At 43.5% G+C, this 15,670-nt stretch overlaps 1 protein-coding gene across 6 annotated transcripts in view; it reads left to right on the top strand.

Moving 5' to 3' along the window:
- SCN8A (sodium voltage-gated channel alpha subunit 8) overlaps nt 1-7,989 on the top strand; it is a 96,823-nt gene extending 88,834 nt beyond the window's left edge. For all 6 annotated transcript variants that reach the window (XM_066613480.1, XM_066613476.1, XM_066613478.1 and 3 more), the window contains 2 exons: nt 4,320-4,590; nt 6,848-7,989. In XM_066613480.1, coding sequence (XP_066469577.1) covers nt 4,320-4,590; nt 6,848-7,989 — 1,413 coding nt within the window. The remainder of the gene's footprint in view (nt 1-4,319; nt 4,591-6,847) is intronic.
- The last annotated feature ends 7,681 nt before the right edge of the window (nt 7,990-15,670 follow it).

The following is a 15,670-nucleotide window of genomic DNA, read 5'->3' as shown; positions in this document are numbered from 1 at the left end:
AGCTGGGCAGTCCCCAGCCAGTAAGGTGTTGCCTCGCCACGGTCCGTTAACCTCATGGGGTGCGTGGGGTTTAGGGTGAAAACCGACAAGCGGATCGACAACTCTGCACCATGCAACAGAAAACAGAAAACTACTGCCCTAAAGCTGGGCACCTGGAACGTTAGGACAATGACACCTGGCTTCTCTGATGACCTGCAAGAAATAGACGACGCACGCAAAACAGCTGTCATCGACATGGAGCTGAGCAGACTGCAGATGGACATCGTCGCCCTTCAAGAGACTAGGCTGCCAGATTCCGGATCTGTCAAGGAGAGAAATTTCTCATTTTTCTGGCAGGGAAAACCACCAAATGAAACCAGGGAACATGGCGTTGGCTTTGCGGTCAGAAATACCCTGCTGAAATCCATCATCCCACCTACTGTGGGAAGTGAAAGAATTTTGTCCCTGCAGCTCCAGTCATCAGCAGGACCTATCACTCTCATCAGTGCTTATGCACCGACTCTGTCGTCTCCAGCAGAAGCCAAAGACAAATTCTATGATGACCTGGCCACCACTGTCAAGAAAATCCCTGTAAAAGAGCCATTGTTCATCCTCGGCGATTTCAATGCTAGAGTTGGTGCTGATAACAGTTCATGGCCCACTTGCTTAGGTCAGTTTGGCACTGGGAGGATGAACGAAAATGGCCAACGCCTGCTAGAGTTTTGCTGTCATCACGGTCTCTGTGTCAGCAACACATTCTTCAACACAAAGCCCCAACATAGAGTCTCTTGGAGACATCCAAGATCAAAGCACTGGCACCAGCTCGACCTGATCCTCACCAGACGCTCCAGCCTTCCCAGCATCAAGATCACACGCAGTTATCATGGTGCTGCCTGCGACACTGACCACTCCCTGGTGTGCAGCAGAGTGAAACTGCAAACAAAGCGACCGTATCACACGAAAAAGGAAGGAAGACCTCGCATTGATACCAGCAAGACCCGGGATCAGAGAAAAGTGGAGGAATTTGCACAAGCGCTTGAGGAATCTCTTCCAGGCCCGGCCGACGCAAACGCATCCAACAGATGGGAACATTTCAAGAATACCGTTTACAACACCGCCTTGTCCATATTCGGCAAGAAGACCAACAAGGCGGCAGACTGGTTTGAAGCCCACTCTGAGGAGTTGACACCAGTCATTGAGGAAAAGAGGAGAGCTCAAGCAGCATACAAGGCCTGTCCCAGTGAGCGCAACCTGCAGGTCCTCCGAACTGCTCGCAGCAAAGTCCAACAGACTGCCAGGAGATGTGCTAACGACTACTGGCTCCAGCTCTGTTCCGAGATACAGATAGCAGCTGACACGGGCAACATCAAGGGGATGTATGATGGTATCAAGCAGGCCCTAGGTCCAACACAGAAGAAAATTGCCGCTCTGAAGTCTGCCACAGGCGAGGTCATCCAGGATCGGGCGCAGCAGATGGAATGCTGGGTGCAGCACTACTCTGAGCTATATTCCAGAGAAAATGTAGTCACCGAAGAAGCACTGAACAACATTGAGTGCCTGCCTGTGCTGGAAGAGCTTGACAGTGAACCAACCCTAGAAGAACTTCACGTGGCCCTGGACTCCCTTGCCTTTGGCAAGGCACCTGGAAAAGACAGCATCCCTGCTGAAGTCCTAAAATGCTGCAAAGAGATCATCGTCACTGAGCTGCATGAAATCCTCTGTCTCTGCTGGAGAGAAGGTGGAGTACCTCAAGACATGAGGGATGCAAACATCATCACGCTGTACAAGAACAAAGGTGACAGGGGTGACTGCAACAACTACCGCGGCATCTCTCTCCTTAGCGTTGTAGGAAAGCTGTTTGCCCGAGTTGTACTAAAGAGGCTCCAGGTACTTGCAGAGAGTGTCTATCCAGAATCGCAGTGTGGATTCCGAGCCAACAGGTCCACCACTGATATGGTATTCTCCCTTAGACAACTGCAGGAGAAATGCAGGGAACAACGACAGCCACTCTTTATAGCCTTCATAGATCTCACAAAGGCTTTCGACCTGGTCAGCAGAGACGGCCTCTTCAAGATTCTCCCCAAGATTGGATGTCCACCCAGGCTCCTCAGCATCATCAGATCTTTCCACAAGGACATGAAGGGCACTGTTGTCTTCGATGGCTCCACATCAGACCCTTTTGACATCCGAAGCGGAGTGAAGCAGGGCTGTGTTCTTGCACCAACCTTGTTTGGGATTTTCTTCGCTGTCCTGCTGAAGCAGGCCTTTGGAACTGCAACAGAAGGCATCTATCTCCGGACCAGATCAGACGGAAAGCTCTTCAACCTCTCCAGACTGAGAGCAAAATCCAAAGTCCAGCTGAAATGTCTGCGTGACTTCCTCTTTGCCGACGATGCAGCTGTCACTACCCACTCTGCCAAAGATCTCCAGCAGCTCATGGATCGTTTTAGCAAGGCCTGCCAAGATTTTGGACTGACAATCAGCCTGAAGAAAACACAGGTCATGGTTCAGGATGTGGACTCACCTCCCTGCATTACAATCTCTGAGCATGAACTGGAGGTTGTCCATGACTTTGTGTACCTTGGCTCAACGATCTCCGACACACATTCTCTCGATACCGAGCTAAACAAGCGCATCGGTAAAGCAGCTACCACGTTTTCCAGACTCACAAAGAGAGTCTGGTCCAACAAGAAGCTGACGGAACATACCAAGATCCAGGTCTACAGAGCTTGCGTCCTGAGTACACTTCTGTACTGCAGCGAGTCATGGACTCTTCGCTCACAACAGGAGAGGAAACTGAACGCTTTCCACATGCGCTGCCTCCGACGCATCCTCGGCATCACCTGGCAGGACAAAGTTCCAAACAACACAGTCCTGGAACGTGCTGGAATCCCTAGCATGTATTCACTGCTGAAACAGAGACGCCTGCGTTGGCTTGGTCATGTCGTGAGAATGGATGATGGCCGGATCCCAAAGGATCTCCTCTATGGAGAACTCGTGCAAGGAAAGCGCCCTACAGGTAGACCACAGCTGCGATACAAGGACATCTGCAAGAGGGATCTGAAGGCCTTAGGGATGGACCTCAACAAGTGGGAAACCCTGGCCTCTGAGCGGCCCGCTTGGAGGCAGGCTGTGCAGCATGGCCTTTCCCAGTTTGAAGAGACACTTTGCCAACAGTCTGAGGCTAAGAGGCAAAGAAGGAAGGCCCATAGCCAGGGAGACAGACCAGGGACAGACTGCACTTGCTCCCGGTGTGGAAGGGATTGTCACTCCCGGATTGGCCTTTTCAGCCACACTAGACGCTGTGCCAGAACCACCTTTCAGAGCGCGATACCATAGTCTTTCGAGACTGAAGGTTGCCAATAAATACTGTATTAGGTTGACCACTTCATATACTGACTAACTAATCCTGAGCTGCCCAGCGCACAGCACCAAAAATGGCTGCCACTGCATCCTACATACTCCAGACAGCCGCCGCCACCTCCTCCTCGGGAGAAGGGAACTTTCATCCCCTTCCCCCACGTAAACCGAGCAGCCCCGCAATGGGGCTACTCGATTCTACGGTGACCCGAAGGTTGACGTAGAATCAAGAGCCTCTGTGTCAGATGGCCAGTCCAACACAGAGGCTCTGGATCCAGTGAAGCGAAGCTCTACCAGTCCTGCCTCCCTCCCACCCCGCTCCTCCCCTGGAACGCCTCCTCCCTGCCCTCTTCTCACCCTTCCTCTGCCTCCCCTACCCTGAAACGCCTCCTCCTTGTCTCCCCCACACCTCCATCTACCTCTCCGCTGTTTGGCGGTCTGCGCGACTGCCGAGCTCCAGCGCTCCGCCAGCGCTAGCCCAGCATGTTTGCAACAGTGCGCGCCAGCAGTGAGCCGGCACACACTCCTTAGAATTGGGCCCTAATCCAATAACCTATTTCCTGTGGTGAAAGAGCAGGTGAAGGTGGAGATTGCTCCACCATGCAAACGTGCTTCAAGATCAAAATTATTCATGTGTAAGAACAGCAGGAACAATCAACATGTACAGCAAGGCTGCCTGTTAGCTACACACAGACAAGCACACATCAGCTTACAATCTCAAAACAAATAGAACGTTGTCTCTTAAACCTATAGAAACACCTTTTTTCAAACTGTTCAATACTATACACCACAAATTTGACATATGTCATAATGCATGTGGGGCACGGAGGCAGGTGCATTCACTTCTCCACCATGGAAAAACAATGGTTGTTGCGTCAGGTATGCAGTGAACTAGTCCTGTAAATTTCCATGCCCTCCAGTGAATCATCTTAGTAATACTATTAGACACATCAATTTACTATACATCTTTCCTGTAACAGAACAAAATCCAAGGAGCTGTCTTCGACTTCGTCACCCAGCAAGCTTTTGACATAGTGATCATGCTACTCATCTGCCTCAACATGGTGACCATGATGGTTGAGACGGACACACAGAGCAAGCAGATGGAGGAAATCCTGTACTGGATCAACCTCGTCTTTGTCATCTTCTTCACTTGCGAGTGTGTGCTGAAAATGTTTGCCTTGCGTCACTACTACTTCACTATTGGCTGGAATATTTTTGATTTTGTGGTTGTGATTCTCTCCATTGTGGGTGAGTATACTGCTGCCTTCCGTGATATGCACACAGCACAGCACGAGTCTGGGCATTTGGAAGAGATGAAAATGCTCATTGCAGACTACAAAAGGGAGAGAAAACTGAACTGATGGAGTTCATCAGAAGTCAAAATCTTGGCTCTTCAGTCTTCTGGAGAGAACAACTGGTTCCACACTTGATAGCATGCTCAGTAACAAAAATACCAAAAGGGCGCAAAAAGCAACTGAATACCAAGAGAAGCACTGTAAAGTGTGGGGTGGAGGGAGAAGAGGAGTGCATGCCTTATAGGTGGGCTGTGCCATCTTGATAGGGCTTGCAACAGACTTGCTGGGCCTGCAACAGACACCTAGCTAATACATAGGTCCTATGCTTATAAAGATTAGCATAGCCCAATGTAATTCTTCAAGTTTTAAGCATTTTTCCTCCTATAAAATTAGTCTTCAGAGGGTTACTTGCCCTATCTAGAGTTGCAAGGGCGCATGGAAACCTCTGTGTGTTCCGCCAAGCCTGTAAGCACTTTCCCCAAAGGACACAGCTCTTCCACATGCATTTCTTTGCACACACGAGACCTGCCTCTCCTGCTGCAATGAATAAGGAGGTCTGCATTGCAGAATATTGGTACACAAGCAACAATCTGGATTGGGTTGAAAGATGGGAAAGCTAGAATGACTGTGGAATTGTTGGGTTGTTTAAGCATCAAGAAGGGAGCCTAACTCTCAAAACATTGTGTCAAATATATGGAATTCAGGTTTTTTGGGGAGCAGGGCCACCTCATCCATAAGGCTGGCTGCTGCAGTTTGCATTAGCAGCAGATGGCAGGGTAGCGAGATAGCAGCGGACTCAGGGTGTCCTCAATCCTGAGTCTGTTGCTTCCTCCCTCCAGCCTACCACAAGCCAAGTTGTGTCGATCCGCATCTGCTTCTCTCCCCACTCATTTTGCTGCTTCCCTTGTACAGTCCCTTTAAACTTCAGGGGCCACACAAGGAAGAAATGAGGTGAGTAGATAGGGAAGCAGGTCACCACTGCACGTGCTGAAATAAAACCACATGGGCAACCACAAGCCACTTTGCTCTCCTCACTGATTCTTTGTTTAAACTTAAGGAACAAGCAAGGGGAGGGGGTTAGGATACGGCACGTGACAGTGCCACCACTTCCACCTCCCGCCCAGACCCAATCCGCCCACCATGGGGATCGCAATTAAGAAATGGAATATGCACACTGTAAAGAATGTACATAAGTTGTGTGCAGCTTTCCTCCTCTTTTGTTCTTTAACCAAAAACAAGCTCAGGAGATAGCAAAAGAGTAGCGTGAGGAGGGTTGCTTAACTCTTCCTAGTCAGACTCTTCTCCCATTCAAAGGTAGCTACCGATCCCTTTCCCCAAAGCATCTTTTTTTGCCTACTGGTTGAAAGAGATTTTGAGCAGGAAAATGGTTGGAAGGGAAAGAGCTCTTTCCCTCGTGATGTGCCCACAGCCTGCCTGGCTGCTTTTAGGCAGTTGGCCAAGGCGATATTGTTCCATCAAGCTACCAGAGTTCTGTGGCTGGCCTGATTTTGCCCTGCATTTCCAGCTGCTGTTGACATTCCTGATGCTTGAGGTGTTGTTGAAAATTTTTATTATGTTGTTTGGATTGTCGAGGTGGGTTTAGTGTTCTGTATTGGTTTAAAGCATTGTTAATGATGCTGTGGGTTTTCAAATGGAAAGGCTTTATAAGTTAGAATCGAATCAATGGAATACTAATGCTGTTAACATAAATATATATATTTTAAGCACCAGTCTTGAGGAAACCAGAGGTCTACCAAGAAAAGTACATCTCCAAGTCTCTTCAAGGACATACTGTCACCCCTCATCTTAACCACAGTTGACTTGCACAAATTCATTTATACACACCTGGCAAACCAAAACATAGAGAGAGAATATTTTAAACAGTGAAGACAATTCCACTTACTGAATACATGCCCTAAAGCAAGCCTGAGATTGAAGAATGAAGCTACTATTGCCTCAGTCTTTCTCAGTTCCCACTTGCTTCTTACAATTTTCAAAGAGACAATACCTATTTTTCTGATGCAAGGGATTTTCAGCATAATTTTGGGTATGCACTATTTTAGTTTTACACACTGACCTTGGAATGTAACTCTTGCAAAAGTTGAGGGGCGACTGTACATTGTCTCCTCAGGGAACAGTGAGTAAGAAGTCCTGAAAGCATAATTAACAATGAAGTTGTAATGCTGTCTTTGTTTCCAATCTTGTTTAAGGTATGTTCCTGGCTGAAATCATAGAGAAGTACTTTGTGTCACCTACCCTCTTCAGAGTCATCCGCCTGGCCCGTATTGGCCGTATCCTGCGCCTAATCAAAGGAGCCAAAGGGATCCGCACCTTGCTTTTTGCCTTAATGATGTCTTTGCCTGCCTTGTTCAACATTGGCCTCCTGCTCTTCCTAGTTATGTTCATCTTTTCCATCTTTGGGATGTCAAACTTCGCTTACGTTAAACACGAGGCTGGCATTGATGACATGTTCAACTTTGAGACCTTTGGAAACAGTATGATTTGCTTGTTCCAGATCACTACCTCGGCTGGGTGGGATGGCTTGCTCTTGCCCATCTTGAACCGGCCCCCAGACTGTGATTTGGAAAAGGAGCACCCTGGGAGTGGCTTCAAAGGTGACTGTGGCAATCCCTCAGTGGGAATATTTTTCTTTGTCAGCTACATCATCATCTCCTTCCTGATTGTGGTAAATATGTACATTGCCATCATCCTCGAGAACTTTAGTGTGGCTACAGAGGAAAGTGCTGATCCGCTGAGTGAAGATGATTTTGAGACCTTCTATGAGATCTGGGAGAAGTTTGATCCTGATGCTACACAGTTCATAGAGTACTGCAAGTTGGCAGACTTTGCCGATGCTTTGGAACATCCTCTCCGTGTTCCAAAGCCCAATACAATTGAACTCATCGCCATGGACTTGCCGATGGTAAGTGGGGACAGGATCCACTGCTTGGACATCTTATTTGCCTTCACCAAACGTGTATTGGGTGATAGTGGTGAATTGGACATCCTGAGGCAACAGATGGAAGAGAGGTTTGTGGCTTCGAATCCTTCCAAAGTGTCTTATGAGCCCATCACGACCACACTACGGCGTAAGCAGGAAGATGTGTCTGCAGTGGTCATCCAGAGGGCTTACAGAGCCCGCTTAGTAAGGAGGGGTTTTATTTACCGAAAGAATGTCTCCAATAAGATGGAAAATGGAGGGACAAACAGGGAGAAAAAAGAAGGCACCCCGTCCACGGCGTCCCTTCCATCCTATGACAGTGTCACTAAGCCTGAAAAGGAAAAACTGCGAGCGGAAGATGGGAGAAGGGAAAGAAAAGGGCAAAAAGACATCAGGGAATCGAAATGTTGAGATGATCCTTACTAATAATAACTGTAGAAAACTGGTGAGCAGAAAAGATTGTTTACAAACTTCCTGATAAAATATATATCAATAGCAAACAGCTGTGGAGACACTTTACCTGAAGATCTTATACCAAACATAGTCTGCTTACTGTGTGACCATGTTGCATCTCAAAGCAGTGATCGACCACCTGTTTAAAGGACCCATCTAGACAAATATATAAAAAAAGCCAGGAAACAATACAAAGGCGAAAAAAGGTTTTTATATTGTTTGGGCAGGTGGATACTGCATGTTCCACGTCAGTCAATGCAACTTAGGACAAACAAGCAAAATAAAACACACAGATACACACACACACACAATTAAGGGAAAAAAACCTGCTGCTTTAGGATTCATATTTTTTTTCTAAAGCAGCCAAAATGGATTTTATTTTTCTCATTTTATTGAAAGGAAACCCAGGAAAAAAAAAATCATCACTTTGAAGGGTTTGTTTGTTCATGCAAAACTAGATTTTCATACTTAACATTTAGTTTAAGCAGCAAAAAAAAAAAATTAGAACAAGGGGGAAAAGCAAAACAAACCAAGCAACCACAAAAAGCTGAAGTGAAATGACACATAACTAGCCCATGTCATTTAATCATCATAGTTTCGTTGGTATTTATTATCTGCATCCTTCTTTATTATATGGGCTTCACCATGGTTTGGGAGATGGGGGTAATCAGGTGTTTTCAGCCCGGCAAAGTGGCTTAGGCTGATTCCAAAAATAAAATAAAATAAAATTGTGCTCGTTTCAATGCATAGAAATGATTTGCATGATGGCATGCTGTGATCAGGAATCATGCATGAGGAATCATAAAACCACAAGACACTCAATACGCTGTCCAGGCTGTGCATTAAGCCATATGTTCAAGGCACTCCACTGACTACGGCACACTGTATTTGGAGAGTTATTCTTAGCTATAACTATGCCCTTCACCAAGTTACCAATTTTTAATCTTTCCATACACCCTCCAGTAGGAAACCAACCAACCAATGAAAAGCTATTTGTATGTATGTCGAACAACCTTCATGCAGCCATATCTTTTTTTTGCACTTTTTTTAAAAAAAGAAACACACAGGCAAAAAGAAAATCTGAAAATGCTGCTCTGAAACCCATCCCATGGAAAGACCATCCCAGAATGGTTTCAAATACAGTATCACTGTCAAAGAGAACTTCAGGGCTTCAAGACAACCCACCCAGTAGTTTTGTATCCTGCAATATCTACAGTTACTCTTCAGTCTCCATTCTGCAGTGTAGGCACTTTTTTTTTTCCTGTTACAGATAAGAAGTGCTTTAGGAAACAGCACATTATCTCTCAAAGATGCAATTGGGAGCAGTTATAGAGAGTAATCTTACCCGGTGGGGTAGGAATATGACTGGGCGGTTTACAGCATTGTGTGCCATATTTTCATGCACAAGTGTTGCATTCTTTTTGGGGCATGAAGATGCAAGAAACCTAATCATGGGGCACAAGCTGATTTCTGGAGGGGGGGGAATGGGGTCTACTTGGTGTTCTTCCATTGACCGATTTCCTGCAGCTTGCATTCTGACGCTGCATGGTTTTATTTGCTTCTCGAGCTGAATTTTTTTCTTAAGAAAAGTGGATCAAAAATGTGTTTTTTTATAAACAACAATAAAATGGAACATCTTAGTTTAAATGAGAGAAGTAGCAGCATGACACGGGTGCAGCACTGAGAGAACAAGTGTCATGTATGTCGTGTGCCTTCACCAACTTCTCATTTCATCCCATATGTTGTATAGTAATAATTTTAACAGTCCTGTAGATTCAGGTAGGGATGAAGAGCTACCTCTCAACTAATCTTATCTCTAAATTTGGTGAGTGTCTCACCTGGGGGGGGGGGGAAGACCCGCTTCTCTTAGTTTTTGTGTTTCTAATTAGTACCTGGGCATCTTTCAGTATTTTGAAAGGTTTCATTTCATCATCACCCTTCGAATAAGTCAATCTTTTGTAAGAATTTTGTTGTTTTTAAGGGCACAGATTTGGAGAGTAGTTCTTGCTGATGGGCCAAAGGTTTCATTGCACCCTAACGAAGACTGTGTTCCATGTGCAGCTTAAGGAAGGTGTCAAGGTGGTGGAGATTGTCTAGGATACTGGTGTTCTGAACTTCTAGGACATGCTGAAAGGAAACAAGCTGTTTGAATGTGGACCAAATAAATTGTATCTATATAAGGGCAAAAGAAATTTAAAATAACCACTCAACAATATTCCAAAACAAGCATACAAAAAGATAGCAACGCCTTTTAGATAACTGGCAGAGGCTTGATCTATAGAATCTTGCAACCTAGATGCCTTGTACAAGAGTCACTTAGAAAGCAAGCCATTTGATAGACATCTGTGCCAAGTTGGACTTTTTAAATGCATAGTCTAGCTATCATGACATCAGTGGAAGAATTCTACTGTACCAGATACCACAAGGAACAAAACATTTCTATCCTGTTAGACTGACCCCACTTACTTCTACAATGTGTATAATAAAAGTTACATGCATATGTACAGGCAACATTGTAAACAGCACAACAACAACAACAAAAGCTGAAAAGTGTGGTTGAACTTTTTAAAAAGAATATTATAAATACTGTAATATATCATTTTATTTTATTGGCATGCCTTTTTGTAAATAACAAAGGACTACAAAAAATTAAATAGAATGGCTTCTGGCTTATGCCACTGTCCATGTTTAATTTTATATATACATATTATATATATGTATAATATAATATAAAATACATTTTTCTCTTTTTTTCCACTTTTGAGATGTCAACATGTACATCCCCATAGAGGAAAGCAATCTTTCAAACAGACACCAAGCAAAGCTTTATTGCAAAATTACCTTCACAATAGAAATATTTAGACTATATTTTGGTTCTAAGGCGCAATATATTTTGACCACTTCTATGCAAGATTTGGCTAAATGTCATAATTGTTCTTTAGCTGGACTACCATTCCATACGGAAACCTTGGTACATGTAGTGTTTGTGCTGTCAAATTTTATTAAGGAATCTTTAGTAAAAATGCCCTGCAATCTATATTTACATTGGGTCATTATTGAGCGATACTTGAACTTCCTTACAGTAATCACCCTAGTTTTGTTTCAGAATAAAAGCTATAAACAAACAGCTTCAAAGCTGTGGGCGCTATACTTCTGCTAAAATGAATAACTTAACTTTTTTCTACATTTCTGTGTTACATTTCTTCTGTTTTCCATTTTGATTTATTTCAACTGTTGTCCCAATCAGCTATGCTTCACAGATGTTGGGAGACTTCTAAGTAGAAAGATCATCATTAAGTAAAACTTACTTAGAGCAAAAGAAGTCTTGTCCAAAAATGAGCACTCATATGATGGTACATGGAGAGACACAGATGCAATGTATATAGATTTAAGGAATTTGAAAATTTAAAAAAGGAATCTATTTATTTAACAAGCATGGCCAGTGCTTTCTAGAGAAGGCTGATCAAAAATAAGGAAAAATCAGCCAAAGAAGACTCAAAATCACTGACGGCGTAATCCTAACCCACTTTCCAGCACTGACCTAAGGGCAATGCAGCTCCTGGGTAAGGGAACAAACATTGCCTTACTTTGAGGAGGCCTCCGTGAGTGCCACCCAACTGCAGGATGCAGCACACATCCCATTGGTACAACTATGCCAATGCTAGAAAGTTGTTTAGGATTTGAACCTGAGAAAGTTAAAACACTGAAATTTAATTTTGAAGCTATAGATTTTTGACTCCAGTCTTAAAAATCCACCCTGTTACTGCATACCATTTTGTTGAATTTTTGTTGATAAGAATATTTTAACTCTTGCATATATCTTCACTTTTCTGGACTGGTAGAATTAGGATAAAAAAAGTAATTTGGTTTCTGGGCTATCTGGTGAAATGGCAGGAGAGAATCCTAATGGACCAACTATGTAATAGGAGGCTGTTTATGGGATTGTCATGGGAGAATGGCTGTCAAGTCATGACTGGGTAATAAGCCCTCGTACTACAGGTCATTTATGACTATGTTTGCAACTTTTCCATCCTCACGTAACCCTAAACAACAACACAACCAGGACTAAGAACATTTTGCTAATACAGTACAATGCAAACTTGCCATTGGACAGTAAAAATGTCACTAGGCCTTGGGAGGAAGCATACCTTCAACACTACCAATTTTTAGTCCAGTTATAATTCTGACACTATTCTGTAGAGCACTAGTCAGGTTGTGAACATTTCCTATATTTAAAATGTAAAATAAATTAAAATTTTCAGTGTTTTATTTGTGTTATATGCAAATAGGTGAACTGATTTTATTAAGATGCCAATAACGTAAGTTTTTGTTAGTCCACTTACAACTAGTCTTCGTGAAAACAAATAATGCTCACCCCAAAAGATGGATTTTGTATGAAAGAAAAAAAAAATCTAAAATTTAAAACACTGGTGTTTGGGTTGGGGTTAGTTTTCTCATGTTTTCATCATGAGAATTTTAATGGGGAAAAAATTCTGTTAGGAAAAATGTCTTATCTCAACAGTTTTCTCTGTTGCAGTTTGACCAGGGCCCAGTACCAGAAAAAGAAATCTTACTCCTATTAGTTCTAGTGCAAAAAAAAAAAAAATAAATAAATTGGGTTATTAATTTCATGATGAGGAAATGAACTTTTTAGCAACCAACAGTAGAAAATAGTTTGTCCTCTTACATGTGGAAAATTGCAATCATTTTTTCTTAATCCTGTTTTTGTTTTGTTTTGGAAAGGCATATGGCAAAAATGATGTCATCCTATACTTTTTTTGTTTAGACTTCCTGTTACAAAGTGGAAGTCTAAACAAATCAAAGTTGTTTAGTTACCAAGCAAGTTACCAAATCAAAGTTCTGTCAGTTACCAAGCAAGATAGCAGAAGTGTCACCTGAACATTTATAATGCTATTATTATTACCATCATCATCATCATCTTCCCAGAGCACCATTGCAAGTATAGGTGGCCCACAGTGGGCCCATAGGTGGCCCATAGTGAAAACGGAGACATTATCAGATGACCTGGTGGTTCACGCCACTCTTGATAAGAAAACATACTCTTGAAAAATTATGTTACCACCACAAGCCAAAGAACATGAAAGATATATTTCCATGTTTAGTGCACAGATGCAAGTTGGCTTGATACCTGTTTTGTTTCATATTTTAACAGAATAAAGATTCTATAGCAATCATGTTACCGACCTAAGACAAAGATTGTAGTGTCAGGTGCTGGAAAGCTCCACTAAACATTTCCAGCAAGTGATATTACCAAATGCATAGTGACGGCAGCTATACACAGCAAACAAACTTGACCATTTGGAAACAGCCAGTTAAAATTGCCATTCATTTGTGCACTATGCTGAGCTATACAATCAAGTGAAGGGAGCATTGGTGACTTTTCTTTTAGGAGGCAAACCAACCAACTCGAAAGTGGAATGACTGGTTTATTACAAACTTTGTAAATCGTCAACAAGTTTGCTCAATGAAAGACAAAGATGAGGTTGCCAGGGTGAATTGTGCTGGTTTTGCCACTCAACATTCGTTTGGCTTTGGGTGGAAAAAGAGAGGTTCAATTTTTTACTCAGCTACAACATTCCCTGTCATACAGGGTTCATTCAGGTTTAATGCAAGTGGGTTGAATTTGACCCAGCATGAGTATTCCCGGGGGCTGTTTCTGATGTATGACATTGGTTGCTTTTCAACTGGGAAAATCAAGCGGCCTCCTAGAATCAAATGAGAGAACACCTCAAATTTATATATAATGCTTCCAGGCACACATTTCCCCTTCAAATGATAGTGTTAGCCACCAAAACCATGGTGGTCATGCAAAGTGACCCGAAGCATTATTAACCATGAGCTAATTTCAGCCTTGAAATGGAAAGCTTGTGTAAACAACTTAAAGTCCATGTTCCTCTCTTTGGGGGAAACATGAAACCATAGCCCCATGCTGGCTTATGTGAGGATAAATGTGCTAAAGTGAAGGGCTTCAATACCATGGTGATGAGGACCATAGTACATCAGGCTAGAGTGTCTTTTTCTGCTCGGTCACCATATCAAGGACCTCCCATTTCAAGGCTATGCACCAGCATGAAAATGCCTTTACCTGGTATCACAGGTAAGCTCTTTCAAGCAAGTACCCACAGCAGACTTGGCCACTACTATATACATGTTACCCTTTCCCAGCTCATAGGTTCTCAGGTTGATACTGCGCTTGCCTTGGCACAGGAAAATGGGTAGCTCTGCAGTATTGTGGGTTCCAGGCCTTCCCCCCCCCCCGCCTTTTACGTATTGGTAACGCTATCTCCAGAAACAGTATGTACTAGGGCTTTAGCTGTAGATGGGTCAGTGGACCCCCTGGCCTCTGCTCACAGCAGTTCTGAAACCATCCACTGGACGGCGGTAGTATGCGTACACATTGCACTTTAAGCTCTTGGTTCCAATCAGCTTTGTAATGTTTTCCTTTCCATTTTCCATTTAAAGGGCTGAGGTGAAACACCTTTGCTTTGACATGTTAGCTATGTCTCCCCAGTTGCCAGGTGGCTTAAGAGCAACAAGGTTTAGGTATTGTGTTTCAGATGTTTCTCCCCATGAAGACATTCCCTGTCCACTTGTTCTTTTGTAGTCCAACTGAGTGGGTAGCAAGGGGAGCTTCGTCCATGCCATTTTTCCTACGTGGAGATCGTCTCTGTGTAGGAGAAACGGTGACACACTTCAGCAGTGCAGCACAAATGTTTGTTTTGCCATAAGTATACAAGTCAGGAACAGGCCTGGGGGAGGGACACTGAGAACATAGTGTGAGGCCCAAAGCTTTTGAGGGGTTCATGCCCACCCAACAGCCTCTCTGTATGAGCTTTTTCTTAAAAGACATTGTATGATAGCTGTGGTAGCACAAGGGCATTCATAAGGGAACATACCTTGAAATTTGCTCCATTCTAGCCAATTTGTTTGGTCACACATGCAAGCTTGTTCCTTTCACCCATCAGATTGTCTGTGGTTTGTGACATTTCAATTCCACTCTTCTACCAAGAACAGTATGTATTGGGTCAGACATGAGGAGGGAAGCATTGACTAAAACATTGAACCAGTAGGACTCTTAACCCCGGTACTAATAGCAAAATAAACATGCTGCACTTCCAATGAGCCCATGACCTGAGACAAAAAGCACTGAGATCATCTCCATGTGGGAAAAGCATAATGAGTGAAGCAGCTCTAAGAGGTGAAGTAATCGCCATTCATCCCACCCCTGAAAAAAGGCAACACAAAAATCCACAAAAGATTAAGTCTCCCTTTGCCAGTGAAAAGAGAGACTCTGATATGAAACTTGCCTGGAATTTTGTGGGGCCACTGAATTCAACAGAAGACATTTACACAAAACCTCAAAAGAATTTGCCTGGAATTCTGTTATATATAATATCCAAATTTTACCCTAACAATGTTGCTGCATGTTGCATCTGCATAGAGAGGTGTGTGTTTGTGTAAATGAGCATCCAGGGAGTGCATTTTAGAGGAGAGGGTGAAAACTGCTTTTCAGTTATTAAGAGTTGGATATTGGAAAACAGGACTCTGGCAATATCTGTTTCCAGCTCCATGGATGACATGGGATGTGTGAGTGTTTATGCGTGTATGAGTGACATTG

The sequence above is a fragment of the Tiliqua scincoides genome, chromosome 2 (assembly GCF_035046505.1).
Source record: "Tiliqua scincoides isolate rTilSci1 chromosome 2, rTilSci1.hap2, whole genome shotgun sequence".
Lineage (NCBI taxonomy): Eukaryota > Metazoa > Chordata > Lepidosauria > Squamata > Scincidae > Tiliqua > Tiliqua scincoides.
The sequence above is the reverse complement of the archived record's forward strand: the minus strand, read 5'-3'. Positions and strand labels throughout refer to the sequence as shown.